Genomic DNA, 24067 nt, shown 5'->3' with positions numbered 1-24067 from the left:
TCGGTTCGCTTAGAATCGCTTTCAAAACGACAAGGTGGGAAGTAAAATTGCTCGTATTTTCAAAAATAATGGGAATAAAATTCTAAATATTGTCAAATAATATTACTGTATGTATAGTAAACATGATTAACTAATGGTTTTGGGATACATTTTAGTATTTTCAAAATTCTGGTCATAATTTGAAATGACGTTAAGCCTTGGCTATAAGCGAACCGGAGTGAAGCAATTTCGCACGTGTGAACCAAGAATTACCGTCGACGGTCAAAACTGGCATTCAAACCGACCTAGACTGGGTTTTAAGCTCTAGTGTGACCGTGGCTCTAGTAGCAACTTTAAGAAACGTTTTGTTATTTTTTGTACTTTAAAAGAGCCGAGACTCGCTTTAACATGGACTAATTAACAACAGGGACGGCCCAGATTTATTACATTTCCCAGAGTGTTGTCGTCTGATACGATTTTGAAAACTTGTAACGTCACAGCTGTAGTGTTAATAGTGGCCGCCATGACAGTTACCGTTTTATATCAATAGGCAAATTACAATGGTGACGTCGCAGGGTTTCAGACGACAACACTCTATAAAGACCCCAAAAAAGTGTTAACGCGTTCAGAAGCGTTGCCAGGCAATATTTTTTATCCTGGTGATTCAAACGTCATAAACTGGAAACTGATTTTTAACGGTTTTAGCGGTTGTGATTTGAATTTTCAGATTGTTGTTTACAAAGGAAACCCGAAACGTGTCTCATAATCATCCATGTTATCACGTTAAATAAATTATAGTTATTATTTTAGTATAATTGGTATAGTTAAATGATACGTTTTCCACCTCCGATTCTAAGATAGATTCGAAATTATTCATCATAAAAATAGGTAAACAATTATTAAGCCTTGGTACAATCATTTATATTTATGAATAATATTATATTATGATAATAATAATTACCGTAACAAATTTGGGAATTGCTTCCAGACGGTAAGCAGAATATTTTACTATATGTACGATCGGAAAAGCTCGACATTCTAAATTTTTACGACTATTAATTTAAAAGACTAATATATTAGCACCACATGGTAATCGTGTTTAAAATTTTAAATTCCACGCATTCCAAGGAAGCTTCCTTCCCTATTTTACCCCCCCCCCCCCCCGCTTATTTTGAATCACCAGCCTATACAAGCATTTCCTGTTATACCCGCGAGTACCGCTAGTGTGCGTCGATGCTTGTTCTTTTTACTATTTTCCCGTGCCGGACCGTCCCTGTTGTTAATTAGTCCATGGTTGTAATTTGAAGGGTGGGGTAACATTATCCTGTGTTTCGGCAAGCGAAAACGGAAGGGGTGTGACCAAACATGGGCAAAAGATGTGATTACTAAAATGTAAATAATCACGTTCAAAATGTAAGCCATAAAAAGTTCATATTAGTTTGCTTAATAAAAAAGCAAGATAAGAAACAATATTTTTGGTTTTGGTTTGCTGATAGTATTACACATCGATTTCTTAAAATATCGCAAAATCAACTGTAGACGATTTATCAGCGAGCGAGCTTAATCTAAGCTAAACGAATCCAGCTCTCTCCTCGTTTGCTCTCTCTTCATTGAGCGAGCTCTCTCTTCATTGAGCGAGCTCTCTCTTCAGTGAGCGAGCTCTCTCTTCATTGAGCGAGCTCTCTCTTCATTGAGCGAGCTCTCTCTTCAGTGAGCGAGCTCTCTCTTCATTGAGCGAGCTCTCTCTTCATTGAGCGAGCTCTCTCTTCATTGAGCGAGCTCTCTCTTCATTGAGCGAGCTCTCTCTAAACGTGGAGATGCCGTGATCCATACGTGGGAAAAATTGTTAGTACTACCAGAAGAAAATAGGGGAAGTACGTATCTGTAGCTTTGAGCCATAGAAGTCGTCGTGTGACCCACGAAAATGCCTTTTTACGCATAATAAACCAAACTGAAAAAGTAGTTCCACTTTTGTTTTGATTCAACTCGGCTATAAACGACGAAAGCAAATACGCCTTAGCTCAATTAGCAGAGAATGAGAAGGACATTATGTTACAATTGTTCTATTTAAGAAAAATTGATTTTTTAAACGATGTATTCATCCGCGATTTCCCGCCAAACCGTTTTGGCGCGAAAATTCGTGAAAAGTGACGCCTTTCCAAAGCTGACTAGAAGCGTACTGCCCCCTATTTTCTTCTGGTACTACATAAACAGTGAGAATTCAAGTGTCGAAAATTTGTTTACTTTTAAGTAGAGTTATTAAAGACGGCGAGTTGAATCGACGGATGTCTATGTAAGCAATCTTAATCTAAGCTAAACGAACCCCACTCTCTCCTCGTTTGCTCTCTCTTCATTGAGCGAGCTCTCTCTAAACGTGGAGATGCCGCGATCAACGGAAGCCGCTTACGGCGCGACGAACGAGTCACTCGCGAACGAAGATAATTTCGCCCTTGGCATCGCGTTCGCATGCAGCTGATTTCTTATCGAACGATAGGGTCTTTTCTTTCGCTTCCATCTTTCCAATCAAATTAATTTTTCAAAATAAAGAGTTTGACCTCGGCCTTGATACGGTGCACGTAAACAATTTCGAGGTTTGATGGTTAATGCGCCATCTAATTTGGGTTTTCGGAATTAATTTGTACTTTTTTACGATAGTATTGACATTTACAATTTTATTTATATCTTTTAAACATATTTTCTTAGATTTTTAACGTAAGTATGGTAGAAAAACATTTCTTATAGTTTGACCTCGACCTTGACACGTTGTACGAAAAACAATTCGGTTTGGCAGTTAATGGGCCATCTACTGGGGTTTTTCGATAAAAATTGTTTTTGGGATGCTGTTATGTCAACAAAAGCTAGGGGTTCCAATGCACCGCTTTTTATATATGGGCATATATTAAAACATAAACAGTTCTTCGAATTGAAAAACAGTTTAGATTGGTGCACGTATCTAAACTCTTTTTTCAGTTCGAAGAACTGTTTTTGTTTATAATTATAATTATTAGCAGCGCCGCACGATATTAAGTTTTTTTGCAGTTCCGATAAAAATTACGGCCCTTTTTTAATTTTTGAGGATTGAGGCTACCAACGAAAACCAATTTGAAGGTAGATTGTAGAACCTAAACTATATTAATATGACCTAACAACGCTAATTATATACAGGGTGTCCACTAAAAAATTAACCAGGGCGAATATCTCAAAATCTGTTTTAGGTACGATTTTGAAATTTTCAAGCCGTATACAAGATGTAGGGGGAAACCTAATGCGAAAGTGTCGATGACCTTGAAACATGTCTTCAAGGTCATCCAAAAACTAACTCGAGAACCGTAACTTCCGTAAGTGTTAGAAAGTTATATAATAGGGAAATTAGACTAAGCAGAGGTACAACTAGAAAACCAAAAAATAAAAAGGAAATAAAAAAAATTGAATCACACACATTGCAAATAATAACAAGTTGGCAGGGTTGGCAAATTTTAAACAAAATGTTTAAAACAAATGTTTAAAACTTGTTCTAAACATCGATTTAAAAAAAACACCAATTTGTTTTAAACGTTTTAGACTAAGAGTTTTAAACAGGTTTTTTTTAATCGTATTTTAATCAAGAGTTTTTATAAGAAAATTCAAGAATGCGTTGAAAGAATTCTTTATTTCTTTCAAGTAATGTACAAACTTTAAACTTACAAAGCACAAAATTATACATCTAACGTTTCACATGTGTTATCTTTTCTGTTGAGTTGTTTGAAGATTGTTACCAGCTTGGATGCCTTTTCAGTCCCTAATCTGTTTCTCAGCTTTGATTGAACTAAACCAAAAGAAGAAAATACACGTTCTAAACCTGCCGAAGATGCGACTGCACTATGAAGCTGTTCAACAAGTTCCCACGTTCCTTGTTTAATTTGACCTCTTAAGGCTTTCCACCATGTCAATGTATTTAAGCCTTCAAGGGAGAGTTTGGAGAACAAATATGACTTAAATGGAGATGTTTGCGCTCTGAAACGAATTATATCTGGCATTGTAGTTGGATGGAAAGTGTTTGCATATTCCAAAGCTGTTTCTACCTGCTCTTCTGTAAGTGTTAAGGTTGTGTCTTGATATCTTGGATCTAGCAAAAATGCTAAAAAGTGAACGGCCGTCATGGCCATATTAAATCGATTCAAGCATTTACGTTCCTCAGCCACTCCAAATTGAATTTTAAATTCGTCCAAAAGATCGATCCAAATTTTAGTAGCTTCGGAAATGGTGCATTTATCTCCCTGTACTTTATCTAGTGCCACTGCAATAATTTTCAGTTTCTTCAGGTAATCTTCTGTGTTCATTTTCAGATTCATGTCAAACACTTTTTTCGATATATCCTTATCGATAGCTACTCGATTTTCGCTGCACACCTTAGATAAAATATGCCAATTTTTCAAGTACGACTCTAGACAATCAGCCAACGTGTTCCATCGAACATCAGAGGGTAGAACTAATTTATTTCCGCCCGATTCTTTAAATTTGGCAGCCGGAAAATGAGTGTTTCTAAAGTACTTTATAATTTGTTTAACATGCTCCTTTATTCCTGGGTTTTCTTTATCAATGTCGTGGGCCAACAAGTTGAATATGTGCGCAGAACATCCGTAGGTAATAATGTCCACTGTACCGAGATCTTCCGAAGTTGCCAAACGTGTTCTCATATTTACCATGTTTGATGCGTTATCGGTGACAAAACTCTTCACAATACAGTTGTATTTCTGACAATTTTTTATAGATTTCACAGCCAGGTTATATAAATTTTCAGCATCATGCTTTTGTGCTCCAGTGTCAATAGTTTCGACTAAATGGCATGTATCATCTAACAAATCGGTGACTGAAACACAAATCACAGGTTCCATGTGAACATTGCTCCAGCCGTCTAATGACATGCAAACTGTTTTTCCATTCAGATTGTTCTTCATTTCAGTCAAAACACTTTGGTATACTTCATCGAGTAACTGGTTTCCAACTTGACGACGCGACGGTGGTGTATATCCTGGTCTTAAACTATTGATCAATTGGATGAATTCTGGATGTTCAACGTGACGAAAAGCCGAATTGGTTGCATACGTATATCGCGCGATTTGCAAATCAAGCTGTTTCTTTTCGGATGCGGATGTACGAAATACAAATTTACTTATTTTAGCACTCGATGACCCTGAGTTGGAGATTACTGACTGAGATTTTCTTTTGTGATTGGAGAGTGACAGTTCAGACGGAGTAGAGGATCTGGAGGTTACAGATATAGTAGATCCACTGGCAGAACTGGTGTTACCAGGAGTTAATGGTCGTTGGGGAAGGGCCCGGGGTACTACAAATACCAAAGAACAAAATAAATATGATAATTATTAAAATAAATAAATGAAGTAAAATTATTAAAATGACACCAACCTATTTCATTTTCAGAAGGCGACGTCGAATCAAAAAATACGTCTTCTTGTCCTAGAGTTGATAAATTAGCTAGGGGTATGTCATCTTCATCCAGATTATCCTCATCTGTTTTACTATTATTGTCAGAAATATCTATAGCACTTTCCAATGTGGAAATACAAATGTCAACGTGTTTCTTCATTCTAGCAACCAGTCCTACCATCTCCGTATGACACTTCTTGCACCTCGCTCTAGTTGTTTTAGTTCGGAAACTTTGGTTATTTTCATTTGGTTCAGTAATATTAAAAAAAGTCCATATTGGATCTTTTTTTCGACCAGTTAAACTCATTATACTAGCCGCTTTAAACAAAATCCGAGATTAAATCTAATTACGACTTTCTAATTTCTATTCGAGTCAGTTCGACTTCCTAAACTTCCGAAATTCAATGTAAAAATAAAACCAAAACCAAATATACACCTCGTTCCCTCGCCTTTCAACCTTAATACATCTACCTTAATGACTCACACGGCGTGAGAACTTTAACTGACGTTTGAACCCACGACCGAGGTAAAAAGGTTAACTTTTTAAGATTGTAACGCCATCTACAAGCGTTACTACAAAGAGTTTAAAACACGTTTAAAACAATTATTTAGTGTTTAAAACGTGTTTTTTTTACTTAGAAATAAAAACAGTTTAAAACTAAGAAGAGTTGTTTAAAACAAAAAAAAACAGTATTTCTGTTTTTTTTTTAAAAAACTCAAATTTTGCCAACCCTGCAAGTTGGCAAGCCAAAATATACCTCTCCTCGGAAGAATTGTCCCTAGTGCTATTAATTTCTTGAGATAACCCTTAAATATATATCTCCGCAATTTAGAGTTACTTGTTAAAAATGTTATCCCAGTTCTATCCCGCCCGGTATAAAATTTTAATTCTAATTAAAATAATTGAGACGAAACGACCAATTTTAATTTATTCAGAATATCATAAGTTAAGTAGTTACAACAGTGAGTTAGACGTACTATAACAATGCACAATTGAATTTAACCCTATTTACGGTACAAGTTTGTCAGTTGAATATAATACAAAGCAAATTTTAATGAAAGATATATCTACAGAGGGTATTATAACGACCGTTCGCTTTTTGGTTTATAATTTTAACGGAATCGGGCTGATTTTAATTAAACGATTGTTTATCGAAATTTTGTTAAAAGAATATTCCCTAAGGCCGCGCGATAAATTTACGAGAATTATTTCCCGTCGCCGTTATATCGACAATTTAGTTGATTCGGGATTGCCAGAACTTTAATGTTGTGGGCGAGTGATTAGAAAATCAAATGGCAACCAGAATTATGCAAAATTATAAATGTTTATTTTTATTCAGAACAGTCTATGGAACGTTCTAGATTTAACTTTAATCAATAACCCAACAATATATATCCCTCCTACGTAATTTTACAGAACTGGTATTCAAGTGTCTAAGACTAGATTTGTCTTAGTTCATCGTGATTGAAAAATAAACCAAAACATACTTACACTTAAGTAAATATCATAAATTATACTGAGTAATTTTAACTAAACTCTTGTCTTAATTAACAGCTGAGAGCTGTTCGCTACTAATTACTTCCAATCTACTTAATTAGCCTCACAGGTTGAGTTGATAATTTCAAGGGTATAATTAGGTTATTCCAATTCAAAAAATAAAAACCATCAATTTTATCTTACAGCTGACTTGAGTTAGTTCACAATTACTTTAACACGCACTGTTCATACACTTAAGTCCATTCGCTCACGTTCCAAACGCGAAACACAATTTAACTCTTTTCTTGACCGAAGACCGAACATACTAATTAAAACCGCAAACACCGTCATAACACGAACTCAACACCCACAACAATCATAACACAAACTCAACACCCACAACAGTCACAACACGAACTCAACATTCACGACCTACAACATACCAATAACGAAATATCCGGTGAGCGTTGACGAAAGAAGACCAACCAAACCCAACCGCAAATCAATCCGTTAACGCACACGGTGATTTTCCAATCCTTCGAGAAACTGCGTACGCAGAGTTTACACTTTGCACCGAAAATGCGAACGCATTCGCAGGCCTGACAGACAGACCCACAGACAGACACGGTGGTTGTATAACCCCTCCTAGTGGACATAGTCCCCTCGGAGAGGTAAAAAGATAAATTGTTGGCTCTTGCATAGTAAACATTAACAAATTTTTATAATTTTAATCTAACCTACGATATGTTGGTAACCGTTTGCACTGCTCATAGATAAAAATACCCATATTACTTGACAGTAAAAACATTACTATCGGGTCTTTCGATACCATTTAGTATATTTAAATAACACGTTTTATTTTAATGATAAAGGTACTTATTTGTAGCCCAACATAAAATAGACATTATGTTCAACATTTTTAAGTAAAACTTGTAAATTAAGAATTAAATTTAATTTAATATTCAATTGATTGTTTCACCGGAAATAAAACATACTGTGGTTAATTATACTTTACTATTTTAACAATAATATATGAATGGAGTAAAAATAATATGAACTTTGTTCCATTAAATTATTTTCGGTAGGAGACGTAGAATAGTAATAGGCTTGGTGATAAAAATATTAAAAAAATGGTTAATTTGATTAAACAAACGCTTCATTTAAAAACTGAATTTGATTGGAAAGATGGAAGCCAAAGAGAAGACCCTATCGTTCGATAAAAAATGAGCTGCATGCGAACACGACGCCAAGATTTTTGGGCGCGTTCTCTCTCTGCACCGAGAGCGATTACAGCGAACGAAATAATCTTCGTTCGCGACTGACTCCACATTTAGAGAGAGCTCGCTCACTGCAGAGAGAGCAAACGAGTAGAGAGCGGGATTCGCTTAGCTTTGATTGAGATTGCTCACGTTCGTTGATTCAAATCACCGCCTTCAAAAACTTTATTTAAAAGTAAGAAAACTTTCGACACTTGAATCAGAGATCCTGGCAGTTATAGAGATACGAAACTCCCTATACCCTAAGCAAACCAGTTTTTTTTTTTAATTTTCCGATCGCAGCGACGCCTGTACGTGGGGAGTAATCGCAGAGATCCTAGGATTGTTTACAATTTTTGCGTCTCTCGGCTTGAAACGTGCGCTTCCTTCCGGCCGAAGGGCGGCGCTGATGCTTGCATTTTTTTGTCAGGTTTTCGGCGGAGTTTCGCATCTCTATAACTGCCAGGATCTCTGCTTGAATTCTCACTTTTTATTGAATACTGGCCCTAAATGGGTTAGAGTGTGCAATAACTGGTGGCTTTACCGGGGAGTCGGGGTCCGGCTCTTGTAACCCATAAGGGCGGTGGCGCACTGGGAGATGTTAGCTCTAATCAAATGGTCCTATCTCCACCTCCGACTTCGGTCAGGTTTGGGCTGGATACTGAACTTCGGTTCAGGCTAACGGAGAGGGTCCAGGCAAACTGGCCGCCTCGGCGGTTTGGGTAGCCTGCTGTGGGGCGGCGAGCCTCCATATGCGGGCACGGCGGTCCTGTTTCCCGGCCTTTTGGAGCCCACCGGGATCTCCGGTGCCAGCTGTGCCGGGTTACTTGGGCTGCTGTGTGCTCGTCGTTCCCCTTTAGGAGCTCTTTCCAAAGGGTTTGGCTCCTTACCTTCATAGGTAGGGTGTCAGCTGGAGTTGCTATAGCATCCATTCTAAATCCCACTGCTGTGTGCGAAGTGGGGATTGGTCCACCCATTGCTGCACCTTCTGCTGGGTTGAGTGGCTTGCGTCAAAGGTGAGACCTGTTCGGGCTAGGGGGACGCTGGCGTAGGGCACTATGATGATAGGCCTCCGGTGGTATGGTCTCTGTTACTAGGTACACCGGGCTATAAATTCTGACACACTGTTTATTGATTACTCACAATTTTGCCTCCGTATGGATCGCGGCATCTCTTCGTTTAGAGAGAGCTCGCTCGCTGAAAAAAAGAGCAACAGAAGAGAGAGCTGGATTCGTTTGGCTTAGATTGAAATTGCTCACATAGAGATCCGTCGATTCAAATCACCGTATTTAATAACTTTATTTAAAAGTCTATAAATTCTGACAACACTTGAATTCTCACTGTTTATTGAATACTCACAATTTTGCCCACGTATGGGTGTGACTACCTGAAATTCGGACTTAATTTTTCAAACGATTCTGTGAACCTTTAACGGTTCGTACCAATGAAGTATCGTTGAGATGGTTTCCGAGTGTCTGAAACACTGTGTTGGATAATTTCAATAACCTTTCGAGCAAGAATGCATTGATTTATACTTCGGCAGAATTACCATGTTGGGTCGAACATGGGTTCATGGCCATGTCGAACAGTGCCATCATGGGCGGAGTTTCCGCGGCAAGAGGGCGGGGAAATTAAAACACCGTAGTCGTATACTTAACGTAACGGCTCTTATCCGAAGTAGCACCAATGATCTATCGTCTGCTACAAATTAAAAGTCATAAGAACGTTTTTTCTTAATTAAACGTATCAAAATATAAGCAAACGATGCAAAAATTATAGTAAATGCAAGTATTCTTATTTATAAAAACTATAATAGCGTCTGCTTTAGCCGCTACCTATCCACCATTGAGTTGGGAATATTAATCTAGAGATCCAATCAAATCTGCTCCCCGCGAAACAAGTTTTTTAAAATTACGAATGTGCAGTCTAATCTAAAATGACGAGAAAACGTTATCATATGACCCGTGGCGCCATCCATTATTTTTGAAAAAAAATTTTTTGCCGGAAAAAGAGTCTTATTTGAACGAACCATTGAGAGAAGCCGGGAGTAGTGGCTCACTCCTGTAATCCCAGGCGTCCGGGAGGCAGAGTTTGTGGATGGTCGTGTGAGCACGACTACCAATTCCCCAACGGGTGGTCGGAATACTTCCGCCACGGGTGTCCCCACTCCTGTCCCCACGTATCCCCCCGTTGGCGTGGCCGTTACACATATCTCGCCCTGATTAATCAGATGGTGTTTCGCCGGGCTCGCGGTCTTCTCAGACTCAATCAGCCCTTTCTTCCTTGAATAAAAAAAAACCATTGAGAGATAGACGGCGCCACGGGTAGATTGGTTTCGGTCGCGATATTTAAGGAACCTAAAAAATGGTATCGATGTAGAAATTCTTCCTAAGAAATAAATACATTCTTGATTCGGTCTAGTTAAAAAATATACTTAAACAAAGCATACTTTTATTAAATAAAGAGACAGTTTTTTTTTAAAGTATTGCCTATATTAAAGTATGGCAGGAATCACATAATTGTATCCAATATACAATCTTATTTTATATATCAAACTTGGGTCAAATATATTAATTACTGAATTTGATATTTTGTACAATAATGTCCCCTTTTTCATAAAAAAGGTTAGCTTTTTTCAGGGAAAGGGAGTGTGTTCTTAAACAAAAAAATCATGAGGTATCATCATCAATTCCTCCAAGAGGTTCCGATTATTTGGGGAATTGCCCAATTTGAAAAAAAAATTAACTGGTGCTTAAGTACTCTACTTAAAATAACATAAAAAGCTAAAATTTTTAAATTAAATTGCACTTTTTTAATATTTAGGGGGAGTCAAATGAAACTATAACATCGAGAAAAAAACGCAATCTTCGGGGAGTTGGGGTCATCCTAAGTACATAATTGCAAGGAAACACTATAAATAAAAATGGAAGTTGTTACTTTCAAAATATTTGTTGATAGTATTTTACAAATATTAGCAAAATTCGTTGAGCAAAAACAGTCTATGGTTAAAAAAAGCCGTTATAAACTTTTACAGCCTAGTGGAATGACTTTTCAAAATTTGGGGGTCAATTAGCCTTCAACTATTAAATTAAAAAGCCATTTTGAAAAGTCTCCTCTACCAGGTTATCGACAAAAGATGTAGTTAACCCGTGGGCAAAATTCAGTCAGATTCATCGTTACTAAAAATATTCAACGGGATCTAGAGATAGTATTTGCTTTTCAGAGGGATTTTGAAAACGCAATGTTAAACCCATTTACGCACCTATTAGCTAGGCAATAGAAACGAATGGAATGTAATTATAAAAAGTTAAGAAAACACTGCTAGTCAAAAGTAAAGAGTACATAGAAAAAAGTGAGTTCTTGTTACGCTTGTTTTTGGACCACGCAACACCAAAGGGATTTCTAGCTTGAACCTAAGTGGCACAGTGCGTGTATTAAGTAAAAAGTAGGGTTCACCAATAGTGTTGCGTGGTGACATCTTATGTCGAGAGAACATAACTTATTCCTGTTAAATTATAAATGGTTAAAAGAATACTGAAATTGCATTTCTACGTTTAGTTTAAAAAACAAATTGTATTAATTACGTTATGCTTTTAAAAAAAGTGAACTAACACAGGGCAATCACTTTTTTTTAAGGTTTTTAGAGAAAAGAGGGTGCTAAACAACACACGGTGATATCAACATCTGCCTTCATATACAAAGATTACTAAATACGGCAAAGATTCCCAATTTCAATGCATGCGGCTTACATCATTTGGTTTCTTTAAAAGGTTTTATGAAATTTTGTGAACCAATGGCTAGGCCTAGTTTTTCAGTGTTTTGGTTCATTTAAATTTAGTTACTTTAAGAATAGGTTACTATATTAATACTAAAGTCTTTTGATTTAACATTATTTTGGGTTGATCAAATAAAATTGGGAGCTTTTGCTACATTGTTCTTAAGTGTTGTGTAACGCCCCCTTTTATACCAACACATTCTAAGAACCTGATCTGATTGAAAACATTTTAAAATTCTTTTAAGTACTACACTAATAGTTAAATAAAATTAACATTGATACCTATTGAGTAACAACACGAAGCGCTTGGATTAGTTTTATTGAGGAGACAAATTATTTACCTCGTGTCTTTATAAGGCTGCCAAAACAGGGTTTTTGGGTTTGGAGGGGCTCGTTTGCTGGCTACTACTAGAATCAAACGGTAAATCAATGTGCAAGGTGATTTTGTTCGGATCTTGATTAGTTGGAGTTATATCGCCATTGTTGGGGGGTGAATTTGAGTGACTTCGCGAAGGGGAGTAGAAAGGCGAAGTAGTGGGTGGCGTTTGGTAAAGCTTCCGCGTTTTGGAAGATTGGTTTATTGGCAAAGAAGTTTCTTTCACCAGGGCTCCTGTTAAAGTGGTGGGCGTTACTGATCTTTCATATGGCACGTAAATTCTCACAGCATCGGGAGACTGCGTTCTCGATCGAGACGAAGAAGGGCTGACACTCGGTACCGAACTTTTCCCGTCAAGAATGGGTCCACTAAGTGATTCCTGATTTTTTTTTAAAGTCGGCGAGGTTGGACTGCATTGAATAGCAGCTGCTTCGACACTCTCACTATAATCCACATTATCATAAAGCGATAATGATCTTTTCAACTGGGAATTAATGCTCGTTGGTGAACCACTACCATTCTGCTCGCAGTTTTCTTGCTTCTTCTGAAATTCCCTCGCTTTGGCTCGTCGCGTTAGCGTTGCAGAGGGACTTGAATATCCTGACAAGGCCTTGAGGAAGAAATAACAGATTATGAAAACTGTTAAGAAATTAGCCATGTGTGAGTACTATCAACTTAATGCATGCTCTAAAAAACCTATTGACTATTTATATAATATCCATTAGAACAATAAACGAATTAAGAGAGGAAGTATTATTGTTTAAAACCTTATATTAGTCACAATATTAAGGATTGACATACATTAAAAGATGTACCTTAATGCATATTTTCTCAAGGTTTGAATTAATTACATAGCAAAGAAAATGTTAGCGATTATTTATTTCTTTTAGATAAGAAATGCATTACTATGGAAAACAGGAGAAATTTACCAGTTGAGATTCATTCTTTAGCAAAGCTGTTCGATTAATACATTCTGAACTTAATATTCAAGACTCAATTATGACTAAAAGAATTATAAAACAAGTTAAATTACTGAGAGATCTGCTGCAGAAGTCTGCGAAGTTTCAGCCAGGGAATTGCGAGAACTTAAAGGATCAACTATCGAACTTCCATCATCTTCATTATTAACTCCCGAATTAATCCCACTGTCAGAAAGACGAGAATCGCGTTTATTTACAGCAGCAGGATCTTTGTTGACTATCACTGGGCTGACACTGTTAGCCAGTGAAGAATTGTGCGAAACACCCATATTTTGAGTGCCATCTTTTCTTTTCCAAACTGGTGACGTAGCTTCGTTGCCATTAGCAATTACCTAAGTTGTGAAAAAAAGATATACCGATGTTATAAGTAATAAAACTGGGCTGAGTTTCAAAGAGGCGCAAAAGCCAATACCACCCGAGGTTGGTAAGAATATACTAGAGATTCAAGCTACTGCCATTGCTAGATTCATTGCTGAATCACTATTTAGCAGACAACAGTTTCCAGAGTTCATTGCCGAATATTAAGTGAAGCTCACTGATCTATGGATGTTGTAGCTGCTAGTCACCATAACAGGGTGGGATTGGCAAATTGGAATTAGTTTCAAAGAAGCACATGAGGCAAAAAAAATTTAAATGTTACAACGCGTATACACTAAAACAATTGGGATAAAAGCGAACTTTCAAAGGAATGAACAAATAAAAACTTAAGATAAATACCTGATCTATACACACAATAAAACCCCATCCAAAACTATGTAACAAGCAAAGTGTCCAATAAAGTATGATAAAGAATAATTAAAAGATGCAAGACATTAGGCCATGCGTTATAAAAAGGTGTCAGTCAAATACATCTACGGAAAAAGTGGCACTGTCAAGAGTACATTCCAATGTCAAAATATCCCACCTCCCTCACAAATAAGAAATGATAGATTGAGAAGAAACAAAACAGCCATATGCGAGTACTCTATTCTGTTCAGAGATGAAATTTTCAAACAGGTCTTCACAGAGTTTCCACAATTATTTTAGAACCAAATTCCCTTTTTTCCCTGGCTATTTCGAGATTTTCCCTGACTTTTTAAAAGCCAAATTAGACAATATTTAGGTTTATCAGAAGTTTATAAATTGAAATCAACCTACATTTCAGTACAAAAGTATTATTGCAACGTTAAAAAAATTAGCGAAACTTTATAGAAACTAAATAATAATCATAGAATGTGTCAGATAACTACAGTAAAATTACCTTAAAAAAGTGTCAAGATAAAATTGAATTCCCTGACTTTTCCCCTGCCTCTTTAGGCCCATTTTAAAATTCCCTAACGTGTGGCAACCCTGCTTTGGTTAACATTGCTGTTAACTGTAGGAGGGCCTGCTATGGAGTTTTCGTTGCCTAGTTTGCAAAACCAAAACTTCTCAAAGTAATTAGGAATAATAATTATCAGCTAGACTAATACAAGGCACCACCTTAGGCCCCAAGTCATCAAGCAACTTTGATTGCATTTTGGTGACCAGGTTATATTGAGTAAGAGGGTCGTGGAATGCCCTTCACATTTCTAGCATCAATATCATGTTGCGGAAATTAATTTAAAATAAAGTTTTTAGCATTTTTGAAATGCAAATTTGATTTTTGAGAGTTGCATACGGTATAAATTAGTCCTTTGTTAATAAATTATTTTATGTGATCGAACTTCTTGCATTGTTTAAAAATACCCTAGGTTACAATCCTAACATTTAATACAGAATAAACGTCGACTTTGAGTACTTACATGAAACCATCTGACTATTTTAAACTAAATTTAGGGCCAGCGTAACTATTGGAAAATCTAAAAATTTAAGATTTCAAACTCTAGCCCTGATTACTGTTTAACTCAAAACCTTATTTACAACAAGCCTATAGTTCTCAAAAACTCAAAGAAATCGAGACTCGCACATGGCTAGAAAACCCCACAATAACAAGAAAATTATACAAAATAATATTACCGAAGCTGCGTGATTATTATCCTTTTTCCCATTTGTTTGATCCAATTCAACATCCAACAGGAGTCCAAAGGGTTTCTGAGGAAGTTCACAGGGTGGCGGTTTCCCTGGTAACTCCATTTTGGCCTTTCTTAGTTCATCAAACGACGTTTGGAGCGCATCAACAGCTGCATCATCGTGATAACCAAAATCATGTTCCAGTTTAACCTAAAAATATTATTTCGCTTAACAAACATCAAATATTTAGTTACAGCTAACCAAGGAGCTCAGTACTAAGCTTTTCAGTGCCCTAACCTAATTAAATCTTTCCAATAAATAATCAATCGCGCTAATAGCATTTAAATAAATTTTCCATCTAGATACAATCTTTCAATCACTATTTAATAATTTGAAAATCACTATTTAATAATTTGAATATCATAATCACTGTTTAATAAATTTTATATCATAATCACTGTTTAATAAATTTTATATCATTTTGAATAATTAATCATTTAAAATCAATTCTAATCACTCAATCATTTTCTATTTATTTAATATAGTTAAGATTTTAGCATCTTTCATTTGGTGGTTTCATAATCATGTTAGTGATCAGCCCGTTATTAGAGACTAGTTGGGTTTTTCAGGCTCAATGTGACCCAAGCCCGCTTTGGGCTGGGCTGGGCCCAAAATTATTTTTTGTGGGTCAGATCACTTTTTTTAGTTGAAACAAATTCGGACCAGGTCGGGCCAGACTCAATTATAAATTGAGTCGGATTGGGCCGGATTTTCTTTCGTTGAAAGAAATCAGGACCGGGTCTATTTTTTCAGTCGGGTCGGATTGGGCCAAGTAAATTTTTTTTGTTTATAAAAATAATCACCCCTACTTGTTATAGTTATAAACTATAAAATATAAATAGAACTAAGAGTAAAAAAATTAATTCGAACCTGAAGAAACTCAATCAAATCGTCCATGGAAAATTTCAACAAAGTTTTCCTGTGCAATTTCATCAGCGTATAGGACATAACGGTTAAAATAACTTCTCCTTCAAGTATATAAATATCCCAAAGACGCAAAGTTAAAGTGAATGGGACACGATCTAGAAAACACTGGAAAAACCATTTGAGGGTGTAGAGGCTAGAATGAATGTCGTATTTGTCCAACTGCTTCTTCAACTTATGAGAAAATTAAAAGAAGAAATTAGATTTAACTATTCAAGATAAATTTTGAAGCAGAAAATTACCTTTGGTAGGAACTTGGTTAAAATTTTATCGTGGTGCTGCTGAAATCGGACCAATTTAGGGAACTGAGGAATGAAGAACCCTTAAAACAGAAAAAAAGAAATGTAATGGAAGAAAAAAATACCAATAAAATAAACTAACCATGCATGGCATGCCTTTCGTCACTCATGAGAACCGACATGGCCCAAAACGCATCCTGTATTTCACAAATTCATCATAATTTATAAAATTTTCAACATCGTTACTTAAAAATATAAAAGCCCAACCTCTTCATTCATAAACATAAGGAGTAGTGCAGCAATTTGACTCATTCCTTGGCAATATCCAACTTCCTGATATAATAAGAATGATACTCAATATCAAGTGTGCCAATATATTTGAGAACAAAAGTTACGAAGCCTTCAACAGGCAAAATATAAAGCTGGCTACACACGAGACGCAAAGCAAGCAACGCAACACAAAATTATAAAAAAATTTAATTTAGACCACGCTTCGCCTGCTTGAGCTCAAACTTAATTTTTGAAACGACCCATGAGTGAGTGTACAAAAATCCCTTCAGAGCTTTAAGTGTGCATCCAGCTTAACAAACAATCAAAATGATTGCGAAGCAAGTGGCGCTAATAATAATCATAATAATAATACTAATCAGCTATCCTAATACAAAGGGTACCACCTTAGGCCAAAGTCAACTAGCGCCTTTAATTGCTATTAATTCAGTTCACCAAGTTACAATGCGTAGGAGGGTGGTGGCAAGCTCCCTATTACTGTTAACCTAAAATTTTTAAGGAAAGGTGAAACCAAAGATCTCGGGATGTAAACTGCCAGCACCATTGCCAATATACGAATTTTATTCTCTGTATGTAGGCTTAAATCGGAAATAGTTAGCAAGTACTTGAGAAACAGTTGACTCAAAATATTTCTATGACTCGAATGAGTAACCAAGATCTTCAAGAAGGCCTAGAAATTACACTAACTGGACTGGATTTTACGGAATAAGATTTCATTGATGGGGCTCAACCGTTTATTTTTAAGGTTGGCAATCAAATTGTTTAAAATAATTTTAATACAAATTTAATTTTTGCAATAATTATATTAAAAATTAGACTAATTTTTTTTATTTAAACATCTTAGGAATAAAATAGGACTGGAGCTAGTCTTATTTTTTAGGATATGAGACTCCAATGAGCCCATTTTGAGCTCTAAGCCCTTAGAAATGGCACTTAGTCATGACACCTCTCTAGCCATAAAGGATCTAAACCCAAGCTTCCACATGTGTAATGATTAGGAACATTTTATTATACACTAATTTTAATATTAAATTGTGTTTTTAGAGTTGTCCTATTATAAAAAATGACCAATAAGAAAGCGTCAAGTTCTTCGCAACCATTATGGCACTCAAAATATTTAAAAATGTTAACTTACCGTATTGTAAACGGAATATGCTGATAATACATGAAAGAGTGCTTGTTGCCTTTTAAAAATATATTTAAAAAAATATAACTTAAATTACAATTTGATTTATACGTACTTGACTCCATATCTTTCCCTGAACATGATGTGATTTCTATACGTCCTATTCACATCCAAATCTATTTGCCTGATATCTGGAGACACTTTCCGGGCTAACCTTAGCATTTCCTACAGTTCAAAGAAAAGCTATTTTAAGCAAAAATTCAAGTCTTTAATAATTCAATAAAATCAGGTGCGTTACTTCGTATTTTCCTTCTTGCTCCATTTTAACCCTGCCCACATTGAGCAGCCTACACCAAACTTCGCCTCTAACTGCATTAGGGATACCTTTATATATACGTCTTCTCACCTAAATTAAGATTTATTAAAAGACATTAAAATACAATAACGCTAAAATGCCTTTTTCCCCTAAGTTCGCTACCAAGTTAACACGTCTCTATGCGAATGACAAGATTATTTTATATTAGTTATAAATTATATAAAACACGCGTTATTTGCTTAGACAAATGATAGCTCGGTCATGAACCTAGCGATAAAAGTCCAAGTTTATATTTCCTTTGGCCAAACAAGCAAGGTTTACTATAACAGTTGAAAAACCAAATACACTGAGTCTACGCCATTAACAAAAGTAATTTACGTAGAAATGCCTTGAAATAATCACTAAACAAAACATAATGAAGTACAGCTTTTAGTACTCGATCAACCTTCAAGCACAGTACTCTGCTCGAAGCTTGAAAAGAGTTAGTTGAAAAACTTGAAAATGGTTCAAGCCTCAATTCAAGGCCTAGGCTTAACTCTCGAATACTCAAACTATTATTCCAAATCAATGAGGAAGGCGCGAATGTAATGTTATTTTTTTATAGTATAAGGTAATTTTGACGTCACTCTACAAATAGTGCCTCAGTAATTTAGTCTTAACTGACACAGATAACGTGGCATCATTTAAATAAACTAACCGTAATATGTAAGGAAATGAAGGCTTTTAACTATAATTTTTATTTCATTGAATTGAAACGCTAATTATTTATGAATCATCATAGACGTGAAAACCAGTAGAAATTATCTCGGTGACTACTGAAGTCCAAGGCTATTATATCTAATTCAACTAAATCCTAGTATCTCACTTTGTCCCCAGGGTAATATTTATCCCAATTTTTCAACATCTTCAGCCATTTATTCAGTCTTTCATTTTCAATTTCCCTCACTTTGGCTTCGTGAGCCGTTAACTTCTCGGGTAGATGATGGTCGCTACATAAACACAAAGGAATTGCCATTAGTTAACATTGTAGTGCTTTTAAACGAAAATTTTGCAATACTCACTGCAGAAAACCATATCTGTCAGTTACGTGATACACTTCAAACCCAGGATCTTCCCACGGGTCAATCTGAGCTGACTCTCGTCCTTCTTCATAATTACGAATAATTGTCTCTCGTTCCTGATGAGCTCTCTCTTTATATTCACGCTCATTCATATCTATCAAAAAATTATAAGAAATTAATTAGCCTAGCTTATTATTAAATTACTTTTAATATTTAGTGCAAAATAATTGAGAAAATTTTTATCGTGATGGGAGATTAGATGGTTCACAAACGAAACATACAACATGGATAAAGTTAAGTCTACAATATATTTTTAAGTAAATAACACTACGATTGTACTTCAAATATAGGGTCTGTAATAATGCTCCAAGTGTGTCAGTTAATTGAAATAATAGTACGTGGATAATACCTAAAAAACTAACAAAAATTAAGCATGTGGCAGTTCTACTCTTCCTAAATGTGCTCGTAGAGATTTTGGCAATTTTATCATTACTTTTTGAAGTGATTTTGGGATTTCAATGTTAACTTATCATAGAGAGAGTTAAAAGATTTTGAAATTTTAGACAAAGTGTACAGAATTTTGCTAAATGTCCGACCCCTCGTTGGTTATTGACGAGTGGAAGATAGGGAACAAATATAATAGGTGATTCGTAAAAAGATTTGGTTAAAGTATTTGATCGTGTGCTTCTTTTTCCCATTTTACACAAGCGAGTTACAATCTACTAATTTATCAAGAGCGCAAGAATTAACTCTTTAATACATGTATTTGTCGTAATTATATTTCAGAATCACCTATTAAAAATTTACGCTTCAACTTATAATCAAAACAAATTTGATTGAGTAAATTCATATTTAAAGGTTGAAATTCATTCATTAAACAGGTTAATATTTTCATGGCTTATAAATTATTAAAAAAAGGGTTACCACAATTTATTCGTTCTTAAGATTCTGACATTTCCCTGACCTTTACTGCTCTTTTTCAGATTACCTAAATTTCCCTTAACATCTGGATCAGGGACCCGGTTTGATGGAGAGTATAAAAACACTAATCTATGGGCAATAATAAATTTATGTCATCTTCTCAAAACAAACAGAGAAAAGAATTAGGAAGATATAATTCTCTGTGGGGTTTATGCAAAACCTTGCATGGAATAAGTCTATGCAAAACGTGATACAAATTTAATGAACTAGCGCTGTTAGATATTAATATTTATAACCTTAGGTACGAGTGTATGAATATGTTAAGAAAATATCAGGAAGACTGACTCATTATTTTCCGTTGGGTAGTAAACCTTCTAGAGACGTTCTCATGTCAAAAGGTCACGGTCATAGAAACCCACATGGTTTGTTGCGGACGTTGACACCATCTTATCTAAGAAAAACACCAAAACAAATAACTTATTATTACTTTATGAATAATAACTTTTATCAATAAAATGGGGCAAAACATCAAGGCATGTCCATTTTTTTTATTTAAATTTTTTTTGATACTTTAGATGACACTGAACATTTCTGTGTCAAAATTATTTTGCAAAGATATTAATTTTGTAAAATTAGTTTTTTGGGTTACCTTTTGCCAAAATTCAGCCTAAAGTTTTATAATTCTACAACATTCCCTGACCATTTTAAAAGATTTTCCCTGACTTTGTTAGGCCAAAATTGGACAATTTTTAACTTTATATTTTACTTTTATTAGAAGTTGATAAATTTACACCAACTTATGTTTCAGTACAACAGTTATTGCAATGTTTAATAAATTAGCAAAACTTTCAAGGAACTAAATAATTATCCAAGAATTTGTCATAGCCAGATCTAGAGTTAAAATACCTTTAAAAATTGTATAGATAAAATTGATTTCTTAAAATTTTCTGACCTTTTAGGAACATTCTAAAATTCCCTGACTTTTCCCTGACACGTGGCAACCCTGTACAAAGTAATGGGGTCTTGTTTTAATAAGGCTCTTACATCACTCTCTTTCCCAAATCTATGATCACGGGCTAGAATTGCTTGAAGTTTTAGATTTTTTAGCACGAATGCAAAGACTATACAAATGAAGCTGTCTTGGGATACAAGAGAAACATTTTATTTTCATACTTTTATTCATATTTTCTATAGAACCATCTATTAAAAATGAGCCTTAAAATGAATAAATATTCTTAGTTTAGTGTAATAATGATTTAGAAATGAACTGAAATCACCTAGCGCTTATATCAATTGTGGGAGTGTAATGTTATCAACTATTATTTCATCGATTTCCTCTTGATATAAAATTATTTCATAGATTAAAATTTAGATTAAACAAATTGTCAGACTTCTGTGGTAGCTAAGCAATTTACAATTGACAAAATAATAGAGTACATAAAAATTATATACAGAGATAGAATTACAAAAAAGCTAAGACTAGCATTATGGCAATTACCCAATGAAAAAAGGCGTATTGCAAATGACTCTAGACAAAACAACGCCTTTATATTAACACGAGTTAGCCAAAATAAATGTAGTTCCTTGTATTTCCTTCAAGTACTTATACCCATACAAGCATTTTATATCACATACTATAAATTCAACCCTCCTAGCTACTTGAAAAATACCGAAAACTAAAATAACACGTGTGGGGGGAAAATTGAGAGAGCATGAGAGAGATGGAAGGACCTTTACACAGCCTGTTTACATTCTAGGCTACACAGGAAACTTGCAAAGCAAGATTTTTTACATTCCTGCCAAAGGTAAAGCTTATATTGCTGCGGGCTAATTCTCACTGACCGACCAAGAATATTTTTTAAGACACCTAATTTTAGAGCCAGGATAATCACAAGAATAAATTTGGGGTATATTAAATTTTAGTGAAAATGTTGATAAAAAAGGAAAACTATTATCAATTTTCACCTTAAAAATTAACATGTAAAGATTCTAAACTCCCACCAGGTTTTAAAACTTTTAAAACAACTTTATTAAAGCCATGTGTGCTATTAAATTTGCCAGGCAAGATTAGTGTAAAATTCGATCTCAAGACGAAAATAGAACACGCCACATCATTATAACCTCGAGCGCCAATTCAATGACAGAAATTTAAGGTAACCAAAAAATTGGGAATTCAAACTCCTGCCCACATTAATTCCTACATGACTGATGATGGCATTCTCAAATGTGTTCGATCGAATTCGTGCAAGGCCTAAGATTGACCTTTAACAAATTCGAATCTACCGTTCAAATAATAGATATACGCAACAAGCGGAAGAAATAAAAGTTCAAATACTTACTGAGTTGTTACCTTTTACCGGAGTATCTCGCAATTAAAATATTCGTTGAAATATCCAACATTTCAAGAAAAATTTTCTTCCTCAATTTTCGCGACACAGTTGACTAGCCGAGACCATTTTTCTCGTTCCCAAATCGGTGACACGCCTCCCACGGGTGAAGATGACGTAAGATGAAAATATGCCGTCAACCAAAAAGAACCTGTCTGCTTACTTCCGCCATCTATGAAGAAAAAATAATATTCAGAGCGCGCCAAGTATGAATTTGACATTTTCTTCCGTATACGGAACAAAGCACACTTCCGTAGTCCGACACCGATGTGAAATTGTCAGCGGCGGCGTAGCCGGCGATATTTTCAGAGCGTTCTTAAGTTTAACGACGTCTAGCGAAGTGAAAGATGGCGCCATCTTTGATCTCAATAGGTGGTTTTTTTTCGCCTGTTCTGGGTTTTTTGAGCAGGTTAAAAAGTGTAGCCATATGACGTCATTTTACTACAATTCTGTCTTGACGAAAAAAACGAGTTGGAGTAGAAAGGGAGTATTTAAAGGTTAAAGGTTATTTATAAAAAGTTTCCCCATCATATTTTCGTGAAACGAAATTTAAGCAGACGACAAAACTAGATAACTCCCTCTACACCTCCTTTCGAGGAGGAGTAAAAAGTGTAACGTTTGAGCTCTGGAACAAGCGAACAAAATTCGGGACAGGGTAAATTTTACCCCGAGAACAGGCGAATAAAACGTTTTAGGGTAAAAAGTTTACACTTTTTGTCCCCGGACAAGCGAAAAAAAAACCACCTATTAGGATACTAACGACAGCAAAATTCGAAACAAGGAATACGAAACAGGTCATTACATAAAAGCAAAAAAAAATGTCCAGGAAATTATATATGTATTCAATTGGAATGGCTAAGTGAGACTCTGATTTGCTTTGCCGGAAGTTTCTAACTCAGCCAAAACACGCGGCCAATAATATCAATCCTTCCATTCCTGGGGCTTTATATTCTTTGCACAGTGGGACGAAACGGGAAGAAAGTGGGCATTTGAGTAAAATTTTATATCGATGTAAGATTATATTTTTCGTATTTTATAATGTCTTTATATCGATAGAATACTGTAATACCTAATTTTTCGGTGTACAAATCGTATTTTACTCTGCGGGGGTCATAGAACCTGCATACGTTTTGTGATCCTAACTAATTCTTGTATACTAAAAACCATAAATTAAAACCAATTACTTCTATGTTATACATGTATATTTTTAGTCTCTGTTATTTGGCGCATTGTTTAAAAAAAATTCAAATTTCAAAAAATAAATTTAGCTCTTTCTATGGACATCTAAAATCTAAGTTGTTGTCAAAAAGTGTAAAGATGCGAATAATTCTTAGATTTAAAAAAAAATGATTAAATAATATTAAACAAGTAGTCATATTTCGCGATTCCAGAAGTATTCTTGTTTTATCCCTCCGGGTCCCTCTGTAGCACAAATAGAATTATAAAGATGAAGCACTAATTCACAATGTCTCCAACAAACATTATGAAAAACGTCCAAAAGGTT

General features: G+C 35.4%; 2 protein-coding genes across 5 annotated transcripts; both read right to left on the bottom strand.

The window, feature by feature from the left end:
• Positions 1-3674: 3674 nt before the first annotated feature.
• On the bottom strand, positions 3675-5587 carry LOC149958983 (uncharacterized). The gene is made up of 2 exons (XM_090167298.1): positions 5386-5587; positions 3675-5305 (listed from the first exon to the last, which is right to left on the bottom strand). Exons 1-2 carry the CDS (start codon positions 5585-5587, stop codon positions 3675-3677), a joined length of 1833 nt encoding a protein of 610 aa, XP_090023424.1.
• A 4989-nt stretch (positions 5588-10576) lies between these two features.
• On the bottom strand, positions 10577-22676 carry LOC149958982 (USP6 N-terminal-like protein). 4 transcript variants are annotated; one of them, XR_016478573.1, is made up of 15 exons: positions 22516-22676; positions 20522-20627; positions 19256-19409; positions 19060-19183; positions 18177-18284; positions 17994-18103; positions 17888-17936; positions 16732-16797; positions 16607-16661; positions 16468-16547; positions 16172-16399; positions 15248-15451; positions 13324-13602; positions 12197-12900; positions 10582-11050 (listed from the first exon to the last, which is right to left on the bottom strand). XR_016478573.1 is itself a non-coding variant. In XM_090166363.1 (15 exons), exons 2-14 carry the CDS (start codon positions 20523-20525, stop codon positions 12265-12267), a joined length of 2097 nt encoding a protein of 698 aa, XP_090022489.1. In that variant the 5' UTR covers positions 20526-20627; positions 22516-22675; the 3' UTR covers positions 10584-11050; positions 12256-12264. The 4 variants fall into 4 exon arrangements, 3 of the variants coding, with proteins under 3 accessions (XP_090022488.1, XP_090022490.1, XP_090022489.1); XM_090166363.1 differs by having other exon boundaries at positions 10584-11050; positions 12256-12900; positions 22516-22675; XM_090166362.1 differs by having other exon boundaries at positions 10577-12900; positions 22516-22675.
• Between the last annotated feature and the right edge of the window lie 1391 nt (positions 22677-24067).

Source organism: Leiobunum rupestre, chromosome 2 (genome assembly GCF_980474605.1).
Source record: "Leiobunum rupestre chromosome 2, qqLeiRupe1.1.hap1, whole genome shotgun sequence".
NCBI lineage: Eukaryota > Metazoa > Arthropoda > Arachnida > Opiliones > Sclerosomatidae > Leiobunum > Leiobunum rupestre.
This window is presented reverse-complemented; position numbering and strand designations above follow the sequence as displayed.

Coding starts and splice junctions, on each gene's coding strand:
- LOC149958982 (XM_090166362.1), bottom strand. Junction 16,798..17,887: donor CATATTCCGTTTACAATACG/GTAAGTTAACAT, acceptor TTATTATATCAG/GAAGTTGGATATTGCCAAGG. Junction 13,603..15,247: donor ATAATAATCACGCAGCTTCG/GTAATATTATTT, acceptor TTCACAACTTAG/GTAATTGCTAATGGCAACGA.
- LOC149958983 (XM_090167298.1), bottom strand. CDS start 5,587: ATGGTAGGACTGGTTGCTAGAATGAAGAAACACGTTGACATTTGTATT. Junction 5,306..5,385: donor GCCTTCTGAAAATGAAATAG/GTTGGTGTCATT, acceptor TGGTATTTGTAG/TACCCCGGGCCCTTCCCCAA.